The sequence below is a fragment of the Papio anubis genome, chromosome 17 (genome assembly GCF_008728515.1).
Source record: "Papio anubis isolate 15944 chromosome 17, Panubis1.0, whole genome shotgun sequence".
Taxonomy (NCBI): domain Eukaryota; kingdom Metazoa; phylum Chordata; class Mammalia; order Primates; family Cercopithecidae; genus Papio; species Papio anubis.
Window position 1 is genome coordinate 25,711,868 of NC_044992.1, and position 20,262 is coordinate 25,732,129.

The following is a 20,262-nucleotide window of genomic DNA, read 5'->3' on the forward strand; positions in this document are numbered from 1 at the left end:
GTTGCTAAGAGTTCCAGTTTTATTATAGGTCTTGGGTTGTTAAAAGCCCCAGGTTATTCAGATTTTCAATTTATTAAAAGCTTCATGTTTCTCAAAGGCCCCAAGTTATTAGAGACATCAGTTTCTAGGGGCCCTAGGCTCTTATAGATCTAGGCTCTTGAAGTTGTTAGGTTGCTAGCCCAGCCTGGTTGCTAGGAATTTCAGGGTTTTAGAGGCTCTGGGTGTCTAGAGGCCTTTAGCTTTTGAAGGTGTCAATCTACTCAAAACCTCACTTTTTAGCACCTGTAGCTTTTCACGGGTTCCAAGTTGCTATGGACACAGACTCAGAGTTTTAGGTTTTTGCAGAGTCGTGGGTCAGCCCAGCAGTTTTCTTCCACCCATTCAGCCTCTATGTGATCAGATCCCATACGTGCAGCTGTATGTTTCTCTCAGGTGTTTCATCATTGCTGAGCTTGTTCAGCACCCACAGCAGCACTGTCCTAATTCACTCTACTCATGGCCCTAAGCGCTTAGGCACTGGTGGAAAGGTCTTCAGAGCAGAAACTTGTTATTATTCTAAAACAACCACTTTTTTTTTTTCCTTTTCTTCTTTTTCTTTTTTCTTTTTAAACATCAACTCAAACCAGATTAAAACAGCCACATGTTGAAGCACACTTGGGTTATGTTTCTGTTGTAATCATTCACTTCTAACCAATTTTAAATAATATTAAATTAGACTTTGACAGCCCCTTACTTCCAATTATAGATTAGTCAGAACAGTAAAACTAGCTTTTATGTGTGTTTTTCCTTTCTAAGAAACTTTTTCTTTTCCTTTTTTTTTTTTTGACAGAATCTCGCTCCATCGCCCATGCTGGAGTGCATTGGTGGGATCTCTGCTCACTGCAACCTCTGCCTCCCGGGTTCAAGTGATTACTCCCACCTTGGCCTCCCAAGTAGCTGGGACTATAGGTGTGCAGCACCACGCATGGCTAATTTTTATATTTTTAGTAGAGATGGGGTTTCACCATGTTAGCCAGGCTGGTCTTGAACTCCTGACCTCAAGTGATCTGCCCGTCCCAGCCTCCCAAAGTGCTGGGATTAATAGGCATGAGCCACTCTGCCCAGCCTCATGTGTAGATTTGTATACCCACCACTCCAATCCAAATACAGAACTATGCCATTACCACGAAGCTCTTCCTTGTACTACCCCTTTACAGTTACATTCATCTTCTTCCGTCCCCAACCTGTGCATTTTTAAATGTATTTGCTTAACATCTCTTCAGTGCCTTCTGTGTGCCTCACCCATTAATAAGTCAAGGAAATACAGACATAAATATAACGTACTCCTAGCTCTGGAAGAGCTCACAGACAGGGCCATAGTCACGTACATTATAAATTATAGTGTAATGTGGTAATTCTATGATAGGAATAAGCTCAAGGTGTAGCGGCAAGAAAATAGGTGAGAGGGGAAGGTGTTCAAGATGCAGAGAGCATTGAATTAGCTCCTTCTGCAAAAGTTGTGACACCGGGTTGATTTTGAAGGATGAGACAAAGTTATCTGTTGCCAAATGAGGAAGAACTTTTAGACAGATATGTCTTGGGAAGAGCTGGTTGTTTGGAACTGCCAGGGCCCAGGGGTTGGGAGGTGAGGCTGCCGGGTGAAGAAGGCAGACTGTGGAGGTCCATCTGGGCTTCTGACCGAGTGGGCTGGCCCAGTTCTGCACGTGACAGAGCCCCACTGAAAGGTTTAGAAATGGGGAATGGTGCATTCAGCCCTGTCATTTAGAAAGAGTCCTGTGATGTAGAGAGGCCAGTTAAGAAATGACTGCAGTCCCAGGTAAGATACGAAGAAGGCATCAACCAGAGTGGCGGGAACAGGTATGGAAGAACCAGCTCTGAACTCAGAAGGAGATCGGGATGGGAATGAGGAGTATCAAAGGGATGAACAAGCACTTTTTCCAAGACTGATTTTTTTTTTTTTAAGGTGATATCAGTTTCCTTGAGAGAAAATCCCTAGGATGTAAGTCCAAGAAGATGAATGCAAGAAGATTAATTCCCTGCTTATCCAGAGATCTTGCTACTACAATGAAAGCCAAGATAGCACAAACTTGTATGAGGAAAAGGCCTCTGGTCAGTTAAAACAAGCTCATGCTGTTTTAACTTCGCAATATCCTTTAGGTCCTTACTCAGAGGCTTTTTGACAATTCAAGTGTAGTTCTCAAAAGCATAGTTTCTTTGTTTCCTCACCCCTAAAATAATAATATAAGCAATCTTTTATTGAGTGTCTTCTTGGTATCAGGTACTGTGTGAAATGTTTTGCATGTTATCTCATGAATCCCTTCCACACCTTCCTGGGGTGGCAGTTCTCTTCATTTTACAGGGAGGATACTGAAGGTCAGCAAAGTTAATTAATGCACCAAGCTCACAGAACTGGTAGGTTCTGTGAAATTAGGCCTCCCCCTAGGTCTGCTGCTCTCACAGCTCACTGCCCCAGACTATAGAAGCCACAACTCACAAGAGGGAAAGAAAGAATGTCAGCCTATAGTGGCACCAGGTCCAGGAAGGAAATTCACATGAATTGAGGATCTTGGCAACTGTTAAGTTAATTTCTATCAGCTTCACATGAGTGGTATATAAGTTGGGCTTCTCCAGAGAAACAGAATAGGATATCTGTCTGTCTATCTATTCATCTAGCTATCTAACAAATAATTTTCTACCAACTTCACATGAGTGGTATATAAGTTAGAGTTCTCCAGAGAAGCAGAACCAATAGGATATCTATCTATCTATGTATCTATCTATGTATCCATTTTCATGCTACTATGAAGAAATACCTGAGACTGGGTAATTATAAAGAGAAAGAGGTTTAATGGACTCACAGTTCCAGATGGCTGGGGAAGCCTCACAATCATAGTGGAAGGTGAAGGAGGAGCAAAGTCTTGTCTTACACGGCAGCAGGCAAGAGAGCGTGTGCAGGGGAACTGCCCTTTATAAAACCATCAAATCTCATAAGACTTATTCACCATCATGAGAATAGCACGGGAAAAACCTGCCCCCGTGATTCAATTACCTCCCACTTGGTCTTTCCCATGACACATGGGGATTATGGGAGCTAGATTTCAAGATGAGATTTGGGTAGGGACACAGCCAAACCATATCATTCAGCCCCTGGCCCCACCCAAATCTCATGTCCTCACATTCAAAGCCAATCATGACTTCCCAACAGTCCCCCAAAGTCTTAACTCATTCAGCATTAACTCAAAAGTTCACAGTCCAAAGTCTAATCTGAGACAAGGCAAGTCCCTTTTGCCTATGAGCCTGTACAATCAAAAGCAAGTTAGTTACTTCCTACATACAATGGGGGTACAGACTGGGTAAAGACACCCATCGAAATGGGAGAAATTGGCCAAAATATAGGGGCTACAGGCCCCATGCAAGTCCAAAATCCAGTTGAGAAGTCAAACCTTAAAGCTCCAAAATGGTTTCCTTTGACTCCCTGTCTCATATCCAGGACAGGCTGATGCAAGAGGTGGATTCCTATGGTCTTGGGCAGCTCTGCCCCAGTGGCTTTGGAGGGCAGCCCCACAGTCCTGGCTGCTTTCACAGGCTAGTGTTGAGTGTCTGCAACGTTTCCAGGTGCATGTTGCAAGCTGTTGGTGGATTTAACATTCTGGGGTCTGGAGGACAGTGACCCTCTTCTCATAGTTCCAACAGGCATAGTTCCAACAGTGGAGACTCTGTGTGGGGGCTCTAACCCCATATTTCCCTTCTGCAATGCCCTAGCAGAGGTTCTCCATGAGGACTCTGCTCCTGAAGCAAACCTCTGCCTGGACATCCAGGCATTTCCATACATCCTCTGAAATCTAGGTGGAGGTTCCCAAACCTTAGTTCTTGCCTTCTGTGCAACTGCAGGACTGACACCATGTGGAAGCTGCCAAGGCTTGAGGCTTGTACCCACTGAAGCCATGGCCTGAACTGTACTTTGGCCCCTTTTAGCCACAGCAGGAGTTGTTGTGATGCAGGGTACCAGGTCCCGAGGCTGCACACAGCAGGAGGGCCCTGGCCCAGAAAACCATTTTTTCCTCCTAGGCCTGTGATGGAAGGGGCTGCTGTGTAGGTCTCTGATATGCCCTGGAGACATTTTCCCCATTGTCTTGGTGATTCACATTTGGCTCCTCATTACTTATGCAAATTTCTGTAGCTGGCTTGAATTTCTTCCCAGAAAATGGGGTTTTCTTTTCTATTGCATCGTAAGGCTGCAAATTTTCACAACTTTTATGCTCTGCTTCTTTTTGAATGCTTTGCTGCTTAGAATTTTTTTCTGCCAGATACCCTAAATCATCTCTCTCAAGTTCAAAGTTCCACAGATCTCTAGGGTGGGGGCAAAATGCTGCCAGCCTCTTTGCAAAAACATAGCAAAAGTCACCTTTATTCCAGTTCCCAAGAAGTTCTTCATCTCCATCTGACACCACCTCAGCACAGACTTCATTTATTGTCCATATCACTATCTGCATTTTGATCAAAACCATTCAACAAGTCTCTAGGAAGCTCCAAACTTTCCCACATCTTCCTGTCTTCTGAGCCCTCCAAGTCTCTAGGAAGCTCCAAACTTTCCCACATCTTCCTGTCTTCTTCTGAGCCCTCCAAACTGTTTCAACCTCTGCCTGTTAACCAGTTCCAAAGTTGCTTCTACATTTTTGAGTGTCTTTATAGTTGTACCCTACTCTAGCAGTAGCAATTTACTGTATTAGTCCCTTTTCTTTTCTTTTCTCTTCTTTTCTCTCTCTTTCTTTCTTTTTCTTTCTTTCTCTTTCTTTCTTTCTTTCTTTCTTCTTTCTTTCTTTCTTTCTTTCTTTCTTTCTTTCTTTCTTTCTTTCTTTCTTTCTTTCTTTCTCTCTTTCTTTTTCTCTTTCTCTCTTTCTCTCTTTCTTTCTTTCTTTTTTGAGACAGAGTTTCACTCTTGTTGCCCAGGCTGGAGTACAATGGTGCAATCTCGACTCACCACAACCTCCACGTCCCAGGTTCAAGCGATTCTTCTGCCTCAGCCTCCAGAGTAGGTGGGATTACAGGCATGCACCACCACACCTGGCTAATTTTTGTATTTTTTAGTAGAGATGGGGTTTCTTCATGTTGATCAGGATGGTCTTGAACTCCTGACCTCAGGTGATTCACCCACCTCGACCTCCCAAAGCGCTGGGATTACAGGCGTGAGCCACCATGCCCAGCCATTTTCATACTGCTAGGAAGAAATACCTCAGACTGGGTAATTCATAAAGAAAAAGAGGTTTAATGGACTCATGGTTCCACATGGCTGGGGAGGCCTCACAATCATGGCAAAAGGTGAAGGAGGAGCAAAGTCACATCTTGCATGGCAGCAGTCAAGAGAGCAGAGAGCATGTGCAGGGGACCTGCCCTTTATAAAACCATCAGATCTTATGAGACTTATTCACTATCATGAAAACAGCATGGGAAAAGTCCACCCTCATGATTCAATTACCTCCCACTGGGTCCCTCCCACAACAAGTGGGGATTATGGGAACTACTGTTCAAGATGAGATTTGGGTGGGGACACAGCCAAACCATATCATTCTATGTATCTATGTGTCTATGTCTCTCTCTCTCTCTCTCTCTCTCTCTATTATCTATGTACCTACTTATCAATCTATATATATATATATATTTTTATATATTTTTAATTTTTAATTTTTGTTTTTGAGACAGGATCTTGCTTTGTTACCCAGGCCAGAGTGCAGTGGCACCATCATAGCTTACTGCAGCCTTGAACTCCTAGGCCCAAGAATCCTCCTGCTTCAGCATCCTCAGTAGCTGGGACTACACCATATGCCACTGTGCCCAGCTAATTTTTTATTTTTCATTTTTGTAGAGATGGGGGTCTTGCTTTGTGCCCAGGCTGGTCTCAAACTCCTAACCTCAAGCAATTCTCCTGCCTTGGCCTCCCAAGGTGCTGGGATTACAGGTGGGAGCCACAGCACCTGGCGAAGGGAAATTTATTATAAGGAATTGACTTATGCAATTATGAAGACAAATCCCAGATCTGCAGAGTGAGAGGGCAAACTGGAGACCAAAGAGAGCTGATATTGTAGTTCCAGTCTGAAGGCTGGCAGACTCAAGACCCAGGAAGAGCCAAATGTTCCAGTTTGAGACTGGAGGCAGGAAAAAAAGGTGATGTCTTAGTTGTAAGGCAGGCAGGCAGGCAGGCAGGAGGAATTCTCTCTTAACTTGGGAAAGGTGAGCCTTTTCTTCTATTCAGGACTTCAACAGATTGGATGTGGCCCACCCACCTTAGGGAGGGCAATCCAGTCTACCAATTAAAATGTTCATCTCATCTAAAGCACCCGGAATAGAAACACCTAGTAAAATGTTTAACCAAATATCCTGTGACCCAGTCAAGTGGTCACATAAAATTAACCATTACACAGGACAAGATAGAATAATAAAGGAGACACAACACTAAAGGAATGCAGTGGTGTGAGACTAGTATAGGAATAAGGGGCATTATACACCGCAGTCCTCCTGCCAACAATGCCACATGACTACCCCCATGTACTGTGCCCACCGATGAAAAGAGCAGGGTGAATCAGGTGAGAATCTTGATCTATGGACTTTAGGCTCTCTCTGCTTAGCCAGAGGAGGACCCATTCTCTCTTTGCCTACAGTGACCCTGGCACATTCCTTGTGGCCAGCCTGAGGACTCTTCTGACCAAGTCTTCTGGGCTAAGTTTCTTCTGAATCAACTAACTAGGTGATTTTCATTCATTTCTTCATTTATTTACTCACCCAGCATCTAAAAATCTTTGTTCTTGATGCTGGGAAAATAGACATGAGAGACACAAATCAGGCATCTGCTAGTCTGGTGGGAATGACAGAGAAAGAAGAACTGAGAGCATGTGGGATGTGCTGAGATTATAAGTTAGCACTGGACACTGTACAAGAATGTGCCACTGGATACTGTCTAAGTCAGCCCAAGGAGTCCAGAGGGAGATGTCAAGCTTTGGCAGTGCTCTAAGAAGGACTAGATTCTAGCCAGGGAGTTGGGTCAGAAGGAGCAATTTTGACATTCATGAATATATGATCCCTTACAAGACATGGATGCAAAATGTCATCACACATTTGGGGAACTATAAGAGTTTGGTTGGAAGTGGCTCTAAGCCCTGGCTGCACTTTGGAGTCACTTGGGAACATTACAAACATACAGATGCCTGGGTTCTACCCCCCGAGATTTTGGTGTAAATGGCCTGGGATGGGACCCAGGAGTCAGTAGTTTTTCTAAAGTATTGCCAGGCCTGAGGATAAGGCATGTAAGGGAGACTGATGGAGAACTTAAACTTGGAGAGAGCAGAGGAATATCTCTTCTGGGATGTGGTCAAAAATCTGAGCTCACTTTGGGGGTAGGAAACACTTGTGCAGAGCTCAGCAGGGAAATAAAGACCTGCTGATCTCCAACTGGGGCCTCATCTGCCCTCATAACTGTTGCTTTTGAGCTTCTGTTTCTTATTCCCCATTTAAAAGTGAATGTCGACTGGGAAAAAACAAAACATACAATAAAATAAAATAAGCTGAAAGATTACTCAATAAAAAGAAGCAATAAAATAGTAAAAGCAGGCGGATGCCGTAAAACCCCCAAAACTCGACCAGACAGAATCACCACCAAGGGCCAGGCAATAAAAACAATAGCTAAAATGTACTGCTCCAAGTGGTAAGCATCTTCATGCATTGAGGCACTTGAGATTCACCACCAACCTAAGAGGGAGGGATGGTTATTATTTCCATTTTACAGGGAAGGGAAACATGGTTTGGGGAGATGAAGTACAAGCTTACAGTGGGCGGGGCAGGGTAATGACTCCATTTCAATGATGAGGAAGTGGAGGCTAACTTTCCAAGACTAGTTAGCCAGTTGGTGCAGAGCAAGAAATCGAACCGGGGCTTCTAACTCAAGTACGAAGCTCTCCCCTCCCCCACTCCCACCCCCAATAAAACCTGAAGCCTGGCTGCATGTGAGAGTCATCTGGGAAGCTTTAAAGACATACTGATACCAAATAGACATTTCTTGAAAGAAGACATACAAATGGCCAACCAGTATTTGAAAAAATGCTCAGTATAGCCAATCACCAGGGAAATGCAAAACTAAACCACAATGAAGTATCACCTCATACCTGTCAGGATGGCTATTATTTAAAAAAAAACTAAGACAAGTGCTGGTGGTGAGGGCATGAAAGAATTGGAACTCTTGTGCACTATGGGTGTGAATACAAAATGGTGCTGCTGTTACAAAAAACAGTATGGAGGCTGGGTGCGGTGGCTCACGCCTGTAATCCTAGCATTTTGGGAGTCTGAGGCGGTTGGATCAAAAGGTCAGGAGTTGAAGACCAGCCTGGCCAAGATAGTGAAACCCCGTCTCTACTAAAAATGCAAAAATGAGCCAGGCATGGTGGTGGGTGCCTGCAATCCCAGCTACTCGGGAGGCTAAGGCAGAGAATTGCATGAATCCAGGAGGCGGAGGTTGCAGTGAGCCAAGATCACATCACTGCACTCCAGCCTTGGCAAAAGAATACGACTCCATCTCAAAAAAAAAAAAAAAAAAAAAAAAAAAGAAAGGAAAAAAAAAGAAAAACAGTATGGAGATTCCTCAAAAAATTAAAAATAGAATTACCATGTGATCCGGCAATCCTGTTTTTTGGTATTTATCCAAAATAATTGAAATCATGATCTCCAAGAGATATTGGCACTCCCATGTTGATATGGTTTGGCTCTGTGTCCCCACTCAAATCTCATCTAGAATTTTAATCCCCACGTGTTGCGGGAGGGATCTATAATCCCCATGTGTTGAGGGAGGGAGGGAGGTGATTGGATCATGGTCGGGGGGGCAGTTTCCCCCATGCTGTTCTCGTGATAGTGAGTTCTCATGAGATTTTGTTTCGTTTTGTTTTGTTTTGTTTTTTTGAGACCAAGTCAGGCTGGAGTGCAGTGGCACGATCTTAGCTTTCTGCAACCTCTGCCTCCCCAGTTCAAGAGATTCTCCTGCCTCAGCCTACTGAGTAGCTGGGATTAGAGGTGCACGCCACCACACTTAATTTTTTCGTGTTTTTAGTAGAGACGGGGTTTTGCCATGTTGCCCAGGCTGGTCTCAAGCTCCTGGTCCCAAGTGATCCACCTGCCTTGGCCTCCCAAAGTGCTGGGATTACAAGCATAAGCCACCATGCCCAGCCAGAGTTCTGATGAGATCTAATGGTTTTCTAAGCATCTGGCATTTCCCCTGCTTGCACTTCTCTTGCCTGCTGCCATATAAGATTTGCCAACTTCCCAATTCACCATGATGGTAAGTTTCCTGAGGCCTACACAGCCACGCAGAACTGTGAGTTAATTAAACCTTGTTCCTTTATAGATTACCCAGTCTCAGGTATTTCTTTATAGCAGTGTGAAAATGGACTAAAACAGTAAACACAATGGGGGTACAGGCATTGGGTAAAAGTTTCCATTCCAAATGGGAGAAATTGGCCAAAACAAATGGGCTATAGGCCCTATGCAAGTCCAAAACCTGGCTGGGCAGTCATTAAATCTCAAAGCTCCAAAATCTCCTTTGACTTTATGTGTTACATCAAAGTCATGCTGATGCAAGAGGTGGGTTCCCACGGTCTTGGGCAGCTCTGCCCCTGTGATTTTGCAGGGTACGGCCTCCCTCCCGGCTGCTTTCACTGGCTGGCATTGAGGGTCTGTGGCTTTTCTAGTTGCACAGTGCAAGCTGTCGGTGGATCTACCATTCTGGGGTCTGGAGAACGGTGACCCTCTTCTCACAGCTCCACTAGGCAGTGCTCCAGTGGGGACTCTGTGTGGGGGCTCTAACCTCACATTTCCCTTCTGCACTGCCCTAGTAGAGGTTCTCCATGAGGGCTCTGCCCCTGCAACAGGCTTCTGCTTGCACATCCAGGTGTTTTCATACATCCTCTGAAATGTAGTGGAGGTTCCCAAACCTCAATTCTTGACTTCTGTGCACCTGCAGGCCCAACACCATGTGGAAGCCACCAAGGCTTGGAGTTTGCACCCTCTGAATCCATGGCCCCTTTTAGCTCTGGCTGGAGTTGGAGTGGCTGGGATGCAGGGCACCAAGTGCCAAGGCTGCACAAAGCAGCAGGGCCCTGGGCCTGGCCCATAAAATTATTTTTTCCTCCTAGGACTCCAGGCCTATGATGGGAGGAGCTGCCTTGAAGATCTCTAACATGCCTTGGAGACATTTTTCCCATTGTCTTGGCTACTAACATTTGGTTCCTGGTTACTTATGCAAATTTCTGTAGCCCATTTGAATTCTTCCCCAGAAAGTGGATTTTTCTTTCCTACCCCATGGTCAGGCTGCAAATTTTCCAAACTTTATGCTCTGCTTCCCTTTTAAACATAAGTTCCAATTCTAAACCATCTCTTTATGAATGCGTATAACTAAATGCTTTTAAGAGCACCAAGGTCACATCTTGAATGCTTGGCTGCTTAAAAATTTCTTCTGCCAGACACCCTAAGTCATCTCTCTCAAGTTCAAAGTTCCACAGATCTCCAGGGTAGGTCAAAATGCCACCAGTCTCTTTGCTAAAGCATAGCAAGAGTGACCTTTGCTCCAGTTCCCAATAAGTTCCTCATCTCTATCTGTGACCACCTGAGCCTGGGCTTCATTGTCCATATCACTATCAGCAATGTGGCCAAAACCATTCAACAAATCTTTAGGAAGTTCCAAACTTTCCCACATCTTCCTGTCTTCTTCTGAGCCCTTCAACCTGTTCCAACCTCTGCCTGTTACTCAGTTCCAAAACTGCTTCCACATTTTCAAGTTATCTTTATAGCAGTGCCCCACTACATTGGTACCAATTTACTGTATTAGTCCATTTTCACACTGCTATAAAGAAATACCTGATACTGGGTAATTTATAAAGGAAAGAGGTTTAATTAACTCACAGTTCCACATGGCTGGTGGGGGTGGCACAGGAAACTTACAATCATGGCAGAAGGGGAAGCGGGCACATTTTACATGGTGGCAGGTGAGAGAAGTGCAAGCAGTGGAAATGTCAGATGCTTAGAAAACCATTAGATCTCATGAGAACTCATTCATTATCATGAGACCAGCATGGGGGAAAACCTCCCATGATCCAATCTTCCTCCCTCATTTGACATGTGGGAATTACAGCTTCCTCCCTTCACACATGGGGATTGCAATTCAAGTTGAGATTTCGGTGGGGACACAGAGCCAAACAATATCACATGTTCACTGCAGCATTGTTCACAAAAGCCAAGAGGTGGAAACGTGTGTCCATCCACAGTGATACGGTTTGGATATGTGTCTCCTCCAAATCTCATGTTGAGATGTGATCTCCAGTGTTGGAAGTGGGTCCTGTTAGGAGGTGTTTGGGTCATGGTGGTGGATCCCTCATAAATGGCTTGGTGCAGGCCTCGTGGTAATGAGTGAGCTCTCATTCTATTAGTTCATGCAAGAGCTGGTTGTTTAAAATAACCTGGCATCTCCTCCCCTCTCTCTTGCTCCCTCTCCTGCCATGGGACATGCTTGCTCCCCCTTCACCTTCCATCATGAGTAAAACCTTCTTGAGGCCTCCCCAGAAGCCCAGCAGATGCTGGTACCATATTTCCTTTACAGCCTGCAGAACTGTGAGCCAAATAAACTTCTTTTCTTTATAAGTTCCCCAGCCTCAGATGTTCCTTTATAGCAATGCAAAATAAACTAACACACATAGATTAATGGATAAAGAAAATGTGATATACACACAAAGTGGAATAATAATCACGGGTAAAAAAGAAGAAAATTCTGACATATGCAACAATATGGATGGGCTTTGAGGACAATATGCAAAGTGAAATATGCCAGTTCCAGAAAAGGAAATAATTCTCCTTTTATCAGGTACCTAGAATAGTCAAACTCATAGAATCAAAGAGAGGAATGGTGGTCACCAGGGGCTGGCAGGAGGAGAAAACAGGGAGTTACTAATCAATGAGCATAATGATCCAGTCAGGTGGCTGGGTGCAGTGGCTCACACCTGTAATCCCAGCACTTTAGGAGGCTGAGGAGGGTGGATCACCTGAGGTCAGGAGTTTGAGACCAGCCTGGCCAACATGGTGAAACCCTGTCTCTACTAAAAATACAAAAATTAGCCGGTGTGGTGGCATGCATCTGTAATCCCAGCTATTCGAGAGGCTGAGGCAGGAGAATCGCTTGAACTCAGGGGGCAGAGGTTGCAGTGAGCCGAGACATGCCACTTCACTCCAGCCTTGGCAAAAGAGTGGAACTCTATCTCCAAAAAAAGAAAAAAAAAAAAAACCGGTCAGGCAAGACGAATGAGCTCAAGAGATCTGCTGTACAGCAGTGTCCTGTACAGTCAACAATAATGGATTGCACATTAAATATATGTTAAGAGGGCAGGTCTCCTGCTAAGTGTTCTTACCTCAGTAAAAAAAAAAAAAAAAAAAAAAAAAAAAAGAGGGAAAAAAAAAAAGAAAAACACTGGTGCTGATGCTGGGGCAACCCTCAATTTTAACTTGGTTGTCCTGGGGTGGGGCCCAGGCAGATAGGGTGGACATGGTGCAACTAGACACATTCATGGCTGTGCTCTGCACTTAGTAGTAATTACTATTATTTATTGAGCACCTGGGGTACTAAGCATTTTGTTGCTGTTTCATTGAGCCTTCCTAGTACCCTGTGAAGTTGGTATTGTCATCCCCACTTGAGAATCAAGGAAACAGAGAGTGAGTCCACTTTCTTTAGGTCATCCAGCTGGAAGTCACTAGCGCCTGTGTTCAGCCCTGGTCAGCCTGACCCCAAAGCCTGTGCTCTAGCTCCTGTGCTGCACGGCCTCCAAGCCTGGGCCCCTGTGAGGCACAGACATAGGCACCTCATGCCCTTTCTTTCCACTTCTCTGCCCTTTAAGTTTTAGGGTCAGTAGTGTAACCTTTGCCCTGCACTTGTCCACACTGAATGGCCATTATCTAGGTGGAGAAGGGAGTGGTTTGTAACTCAGCATTAAGGAAGAAATTTCTGGCACTCAAAGGAGCTCCATGGTGAGATGGGCAGCCTGGAAAAGCAGTGGGCAACCACCAGCATCCCTAGGCACCCACCACCATCCCTGGACACGCACCACCATCCCTCCACATCCACCACGATCCTTGGGCACACACCACCATCTCTGGGAATCTACTACTATCCTTGGGCACTTAACACCGTTCCTGCACACTGGGACCACCATCCTTGCACACTCACCTCTGTCTCTGGGCACCCACTGCCATCCCTGAATATCTACCACCATCCCTGGGCACCCACCAACACCATCCCGGCACATCCATCACCATCCCTGCACATTCACCACCATCCCTACACATCCACCACTGTCTTTGAACACCCACCATCCCTGCACATCCATCACCATCCCTGGGCACCCACCATTGCCCATGTGCACCCACTACTATCCCTACACACCCCACGATCTCTTGGCACCTACTACTGTCCTTGCACACCCACCACTGTCCTTGCACACCTGCTACCATCCCTGGGCACCTACCACTGTCCCTGGTCACCCACCACCATCCCTGCATGTTCACCACTATCTCTGGACACCCACCACCATCCCTGCACATGCATCACCATCCCTGGTGTCCCCCACTGTCCCTGGGAAATCATCTGAAAGATCTGTTGGGAGAGGAAGTGTCATCCTTCAATGTAGTGTGTGTGTGTGTGTGTGTGTGTTTGGGGGGGATGGGGTAGAGAGGTGCAAGGGGGCTGGGATTAGATACCCCTGCTCTGCCTCTGGGCCCTGAGTTGAAGGGCTCAGGTGGGCTAGTCAAAGCTCCAGGCGGAGCTGTTTGTGGAAGATGAGCTCACAGAGCTGGAGTTCTAGAAGGCCCTCGGTTGACCTGGAGCCTGCCTTCCCCATCGTTCTCTTAACACTGGGTGCCTGGGGCCCTGGCGAGGTTGTGGGGGGCATCCCGAGCTGCAGCAGGGTTTTGGGCCACTGCTGCTGCTGCCATTGTCACCATGATCTCAGCTCTGTGGGGAGCACTCCTGATCAGTGAGCCCCCTTTCCCTTCTTCCTGGGGCTGTTAACAGGGCCCTGAGTTGGTCTGGCCAGAGAGAGGTGGAGTAAAACAAGGTGGTGTTTAGGATGGGGGTGTCCTGGCCTGGAAGACTGATCAGCTGAGAGAGAGAGAGACAGAGAGAGAGAAGAGAGAGAGAGAGAGAGAAAGAGAGAGAGAGAGAGAGAGAAACTCTGGAGCTGCTGTGAAATGGTCAGGATGGAATTGCTTTTAAGTCACTTTTCTACAAAAACAGTCCCTGTGTAGCAGACAATTTGGTTTCCTCCTTTACAATTTAGGGATATTAATCCCACTCCTTTCAATTGTTGAGAGGATTGGATGAGATTAAGTTAGAAAAGCTCTGGGAAAGGCCTGGCACGGTGCTCAAAGACTTGACAAACTCCACCAGGTTGGTCACTCCCCTCGTGGTGAGGAGGAGGACCACGCCTTTTGTGGACACGCCTTTTGTGGACTTGAATTTCAGAAGCAGCCCCTGAGTGGCTACTCCATGCCAGCAACTCTGCAGATAAATAAAACTGGCTGCCGTTCTTCAGAAGTTAACTTTGTGGTGGGAAAGACTGACATCTATTCCAGCCTGGTGTGATAGAGGAGATGGAAGATGGGGCGTGTGAGAGTGTGGGGGGCGGTGGCCTGCCAGGAGACTCTCACTGGGGAACCCCCCTCTGATGAGACCCTTCAAGTATGAGTCAGAGTTAACCGTGTAGAGGAAAGGAGAGGGTGAAAGTTCTAGACAGCAAGGTCATTGTGAGAGAACAATTGCTGGAACATAATGTATGAGTGAGGGAGTGGGCCGCAGGGCTGGGCCGTGAAGGGTTGTGAAGGGCCGCGTGGACCTCGAAGGGGCAGTAACAGTGGGAGCCAACCAAGGTGTCACAGGGTTGGGCTTTTCATGTAACAAATTTGTTCTAATGGACGTGTATAGAATAGCTTGGAAGAGTCGTCAAGACATGGTACAAGAAGACCATGAAGGAACCCAGTGTGACCTTAGGAAAGGACGGTGCTCTGACAGGGAAGGTGGAATCCACAGGACATTGGGACTGGTTGGTTGGGACTGGGTGAAAGATGGCATGGGGCAGGAGTGAAGAATGACATCCATATTTCTGGTTTGGGTAAGTGGGTGGCCCGTCATGTTTTAAAGCACATAAGGGAAGTTGTAAGGCAGAAGCAGGCAGTGATGGGAACAGTGGTTCTGTTCAGATGTGCTGAGTTTGAGGTGCCTGCAGGAATTCAAGTGGAAGTGTCCAGCCAGTAGTTGCCTGTGAGGTCTTGGGGAAGATGCCACAGGGGTCGCCAGCCTGCAGGCGGTGGCTGACAGCAGGGCTGCCCAGAGGGTTTCCTCAAAGTGGAAGAGAAGAGGGCTCAAGGCAGGAAGGCCTGGAACGCATATCAGCGGTTATGGCCTGGGCAGAAGTGGATTCCACAGAGGTTAAGGAGGAGAGTCAGCCAGAGAGGGAGGAGGAAACCTGGGAGAGGGGAGCATCGTGGAAACCAGGAGAGGCAAGCCTTTCAACAGGGGGTGGTGGACAGCGTGAGTGCGGCTGAGAGCTCCCATAAGACAGAACCGACGGGGCCTCCTAGGACCTGCAGAGGAGTTTCAGCGTGTGGTGGTGGCAGGGAGGGCAATTCACCAGGTTGGAAAACAAATGCGAGGGGAGAAAGTGGTAATTTTCCCCAGGAGTTTGGGTGAGAGGAGGGGGAAAGACAGGGGAGTACCAGTCAGCATGAGACTTGAGGGAAGGCATTTAGAAGCTGGAGACTGAGCAAGTCTCTAGGAGCAGGGGAAGGAGGAGCAGGAGGGGAACGATGCTGGTGCACTGGGAGAGGAGGGACAATGAATGGAGCAAGACTTGGAGACGGGAAGGACAAATCTAGAGCTTGGAGGGAAGGAAGGTGGGCTTGCATGGGGGTGGAAGCCCCGCACCCAAACAATAATGGGGTGCAGATGAGGGCGAGGAGGCTACTGATGAGTTTGCAAGTAAGTGAGGCTAAGGCAGAAAGAGGAAGAAATTCCACAAGTGAGCACCTTGCTTTTCTTAGTGCATCGGGAGACAAGATCATGTTCTGGGAGCCAAGGGGTGGGACAGTATGGTGTGCTCAAGGACTATACCGAGGATTTTCATTTCCTGTGAGGGAAACGGGAGAGAGAAATCTGAGCAGAGACAAGCGCGTGTACCAGTGCTAGTTGTAGTTCATAACAGAAACAACAATTCACTTATTTTTAGTGCCAAGAGCTAAGCTGTGCCCACGCCTTTTCTCATTTATTCTTCCAACAATCGTATGAGGCAGGTGTTACTCACGTCCTCATTTTATAGAGGAGGAAACAAGGCCCAGGGAGGGCCCAAAGTCAGAGATGGAGCAAGAAGCAGAGGGGGGCTTCCAACCCCAGCCTTGCTGCAAAGCCACACCCTCAACCACTGTCATCCTCGGTGGCATTCAAGGTCCCGTGGAGGTTGGAGACCAGGGACACCCATTGGCACAAACAAGAGTTTATGCAACTCTTTCGCTTTTTGACTCTGTGAAGGCGGAGAGCAGGTGTGGAGGTGCAGAGCTCAAGAGAGGCATGGATAGGCTTGTCAGAGGTGGTGGGCAGTGGGATAGGAGCTCACAGAGGTGGGAAATGCGGGTGAGGACGAGAAGCAGGGATGACAGGGCAGGGGAGGGACTGGTTGAGACACAGTGGAGCCAGAGGGGACTAGGTCTGGGGAGATGAAGGAGGCCTGAGGCTGTGACACCCGGATGCTAATGTCCTCCATGATTTGGGGGACTGGCCACACACCGCCAGCGATGAGAGGGCACGGAGGTCAAACCAGACAGGCGGGCTGGCCTTCCAGGGAGAAGGGCTTTTTGCAGGGTGTGGTTTAGAAGGGGTGGTGGGGGTGGTGGGGGTGGAGGAGACTCTCGGGACATCTTGGGGCCTTGTGTGTGGAGAAAGAACAGCTTCCCCTTGCGCGGGCTATAGGGGAGCAGTGTTCTGGGGGAGACCTTGTTTCAGTTAAGATCTGGAGATGGAGGGTCAGTGCCAGAAGGGCTGTCCCTTAACAACTGGGCTGAGGGGCCCGTGAACACGGTATGACAGCGCCTGGCTATCCTCTCTGGGAGCATCTGCTCAGCGGGGCTTTGGATTTATAGAACTTTGTCTCCATCCAAACTTTTCCCCTTCCTAGTTGTAAACTCTTGTGCCTCAGGACTAAATAATGTGTAACGTGTAATATGGAGCTCACAATAGGTCAGTTTTCTTCCCGGTTCGGACTGGGGTGGTGTGAAGCAGGATGGGGAAGGAGAGGGGCTGGCCTCGGGGGCAGGGCTGATGCTGATCAGGGATGCAAGGGGGCTGATTCCTGCTGCCGGAGCCTGGCCTTCTGCCCACACCTTCTCTCCTCTCCCCTTTCCCAGGGGTACACTCAAGCCCCGTTTCTTCTCCTTCTGTGAGTGGACCGCCGAGGCTGGTGAGCTGTGGGTCATCCCAAAGCTCAGCTCTGAGCCAGAGTGGTGGCTCCACCTCTACCACCGGCACAGAAGCCAGGAGCAGGGCTCTCGGAAGGCGGTGGTGCCCAGCTGTGATCATGTTGTTGGCCCTGGTCTCTCTGCTCAGCTGCCTGCTACCCTCCAGTGAGGCCAAGGTCTACAGTCGCTGTGAACTGGCCAGAGTGCTACAGGACTTCGGGCTGGACGGATATCGGGGATACAGCCTGGCTGACTGTGAGAACCCCTCTTCCTGGCTGGCCCTGGCTTCCCCACACCTCTCTCCCTCCTTCCCTCCCTCTTTCCTTCTCATTCAAGGGCTGTGGCTTCGGGAGCTTTTAGAGCCCTTCTGTAAACCGAAGAAGATTTGAGATGGCAGGTAGAGAACAGCTGGCACTGAGTTAAACATGCAGTAGGCAGGCAGCAGGCAACCAAATTGGACTCACTCCTTCATTTTCCCCTGCTGCTAAAGTCAGGGTCAAAGGAAACAAGCAGCTCAGTCCCCTAAACTTAACCGTGGCCACTAGCATTAGACATTCCTTCTGAAATTAGAAAAGACAAACAACAGAGCAGTCATGCCAAACTTTTCCAGCTGGTGGCAGTTTTAGATGGCCACGTGGGAAGGGAAGTCACACCGGGGCTCATCTTTCCGACAGGTCCAGCGCCCTCTATAGATTCCACCTGGGTCTTCCTAATCTTGTCACTAAAGATTTAGCACTTGTAGGCTGGGCGTGGTGGCTCAGGCCTGTAATCCCAGCACTTTGGGAGGCTGAGGCAGGTGGATTACCTGAGGTCAGGAGTTCGAGATCAGCCAGGCCGACATGGCGAAACCCCGCCTCTACTAAGAATACAAAAATTAGCTGGGCATGGTGGCAGGTATCTATAATCTCAGCTACTTGGGACACTGAGACAGGAGAATTGCTTGAACTCAGGAGGCAGAAGTTGCAGTGAGCTGAGATCATGCCACTACACTGCAGCCTGGGCAACAGAGTGAGACTCCGTCTCAAAAAAAAAGAAAAAAAAAAAGAGTTAGCACTTGTAGATTAATTCAACAAATTTACTCGGCCCTACTACATGCTGAACAATGAGAAAGTGGGAAGATTGCTGGGCTAAAAGTCAAGAGGCCTGAGGTCAGCCCCGACTGCTGCTATTTGGTAGCTGATGGGAGCCTGTGTGAGTCACTGTGCACCTCTAAGCCTCGATTGATTAATTCATTTGCAAAGCAGGTGGGAAGGCACCTTCCCCAATCACCTTGATCAGGCAGGCGAGGCTGGGTGGAACCAGCGTGGGACCTGTGCAGTGAGTACCCTGGCCTGGGGTAGCCGTAACTGTCTGACCTCCAGGCCTGTGCTCTGCCCTATGCAGGGGTCTGCCTTGCTTATTTCACAAGCGGTTTCAACACAGCTGCTGTGGACCACGAGGCTGACGGGAGCACCAACAACGGGATCTTCCAGATCAGCAGCCGGAGGTGGTGCAGAAACCTCACTCCCAACGCCCCCAACATGTGCGGGATGTACTGCTCAGGTAGCTGGGCCTGGGTCCAGGGCTGGCAGGAGTCAGGCCCTGCATTAGCTTTTGTTTCCTTCCCAGTTTAGTTTGCTACCTGCATCTCTGAGTGAGGGTTCCCCCAGATCTGGCTGGGCCCACGGAGGAGAGGGAGATGGGACAAGGGATGAGGGTAGGTCTTCCATCAGTCTGAACTGGGGTCCCAGACAGGAGACTGCCTTAGAGCTATAGGAATGGAGGGAGGATTGTTTCTGATGGAGCGGGAGAAGGATAGGGTGGAACCTGTGCTTCCAGAGTGGTTTGAGACAGGCCTGGATTTAGGGGAGTGGAGTGTGTGTGTGTGTATGTATATACATATAGAGAGAGACAGATACACACACACATACACACACACACACACTCTGGAAGTCTCCTGCTCCCTCATTGTGTTTCTCTGCCTATCACCCAGATTTGTTGAATCCTAATCTCAAGGATACCGTTATCTGTGCCATGAAGATCACCCAAGAGCCTCAGGGTCTGGGTTACTGGTAAGTAACTTGGGCGGCAGCCCTGCCGCAGTGGTTTGGTTAGAACTGGTGGGCGGCAGCAGGGAACAAACCCCTTTCCTTCCTCACTTCTGGTTTAGAGCCCACACTCTCCTTCCTGTTTTTCTCTGGGCAGTGACTGGCAACTGCAGCTGATGTGATCTCTCCTCTTCCTTGTTCTCCATCCTCAGGGAGGCCTGGAGGCATCACTGCCAGGGCAAAGACCTCACTGACTGGGTGGATGGCTGTGACTTCTAGGATGGACGGAACCACACACAGCAGGTTGGGAATGTGGTTTGGTTCCTGACCCAGGCTTGGGAAGACAAGCCAGCAAATAAAGGATGGTTGAACGTGAATGTGGCTCTCAGCTCTCAGTGTGTCTGCAGGTGCCGTGTCAGAGCCAGAGCACCTCCATGTTCCCTCACCTCACCTGTCCACCTGGGCTGTGCTTCAAGTGGACTCCAGAAAGTCCAGCACCAGAGGCTTACCTCCATTTCTGGTGGCCTCAGGGCAGGTATTGGGGGGGGGGCACCAGTGCATTTTTTGTCCACCACACCTGGCAGAGTTTGGGTCTAGGGTGGCCAGATTTAACAAAACAAATACATAACAAACAACAAAAACAGGATGCCCCGGTTTAATTTGAACTTTGGATATACAACAAATAATTTTAAGCATGTCCAAAATATTGCATGGGAAT

General features: G+C 47.9%; 1 protein-coding gene across 4 annotated transcripts; it reads left to right on the forward strand.

Annotated features, from left to right (window-relative positions):
• Positions 1-13,912: 13,912 nt before the first annotated feature.
• SPACA3 (sperm acrosome associated 3) lies at positions 13,913-19,921 on the forward strand. 4 transcript variants are annotated; one of them, XM_009190098.3, is made up of 5 exons: positions 13,913-14,048; positions 17,467-17,772; positions 18,901-19,059; positions 19,490-19,568; positions 19,757-19,921. In XM_009190098.3, the coding sequence occupies exons 1-5, from the start codon at positions 14,015-14,017 to the stop codon at positions 19,821-19,823; spliced, it is 645 nt and encodes a 214-aa protein (XP_009188362.2). In that variant the 5' UTR covers positions 13,913-14,014; the 3' UTR covers positions 19,824-19,921. The 4 variants fall into 4 exon arrangements, with proteins under 4 accessions (XP_009188362.2, XP_031513323.1, XP_031513324.1 ...); XM_031657463.1 differs by lacking the exon at positions 13,913-14,048 and adding an exon at positions 14,091-14,940; XM_031657464.1 differs by lacking the exon at positions 13,913-14,048 and adding an exon at positions 15,095-15,182.
• The last annotated feature ends 341 nt before the right edge of the window (positions 19,922-20,262 follow it).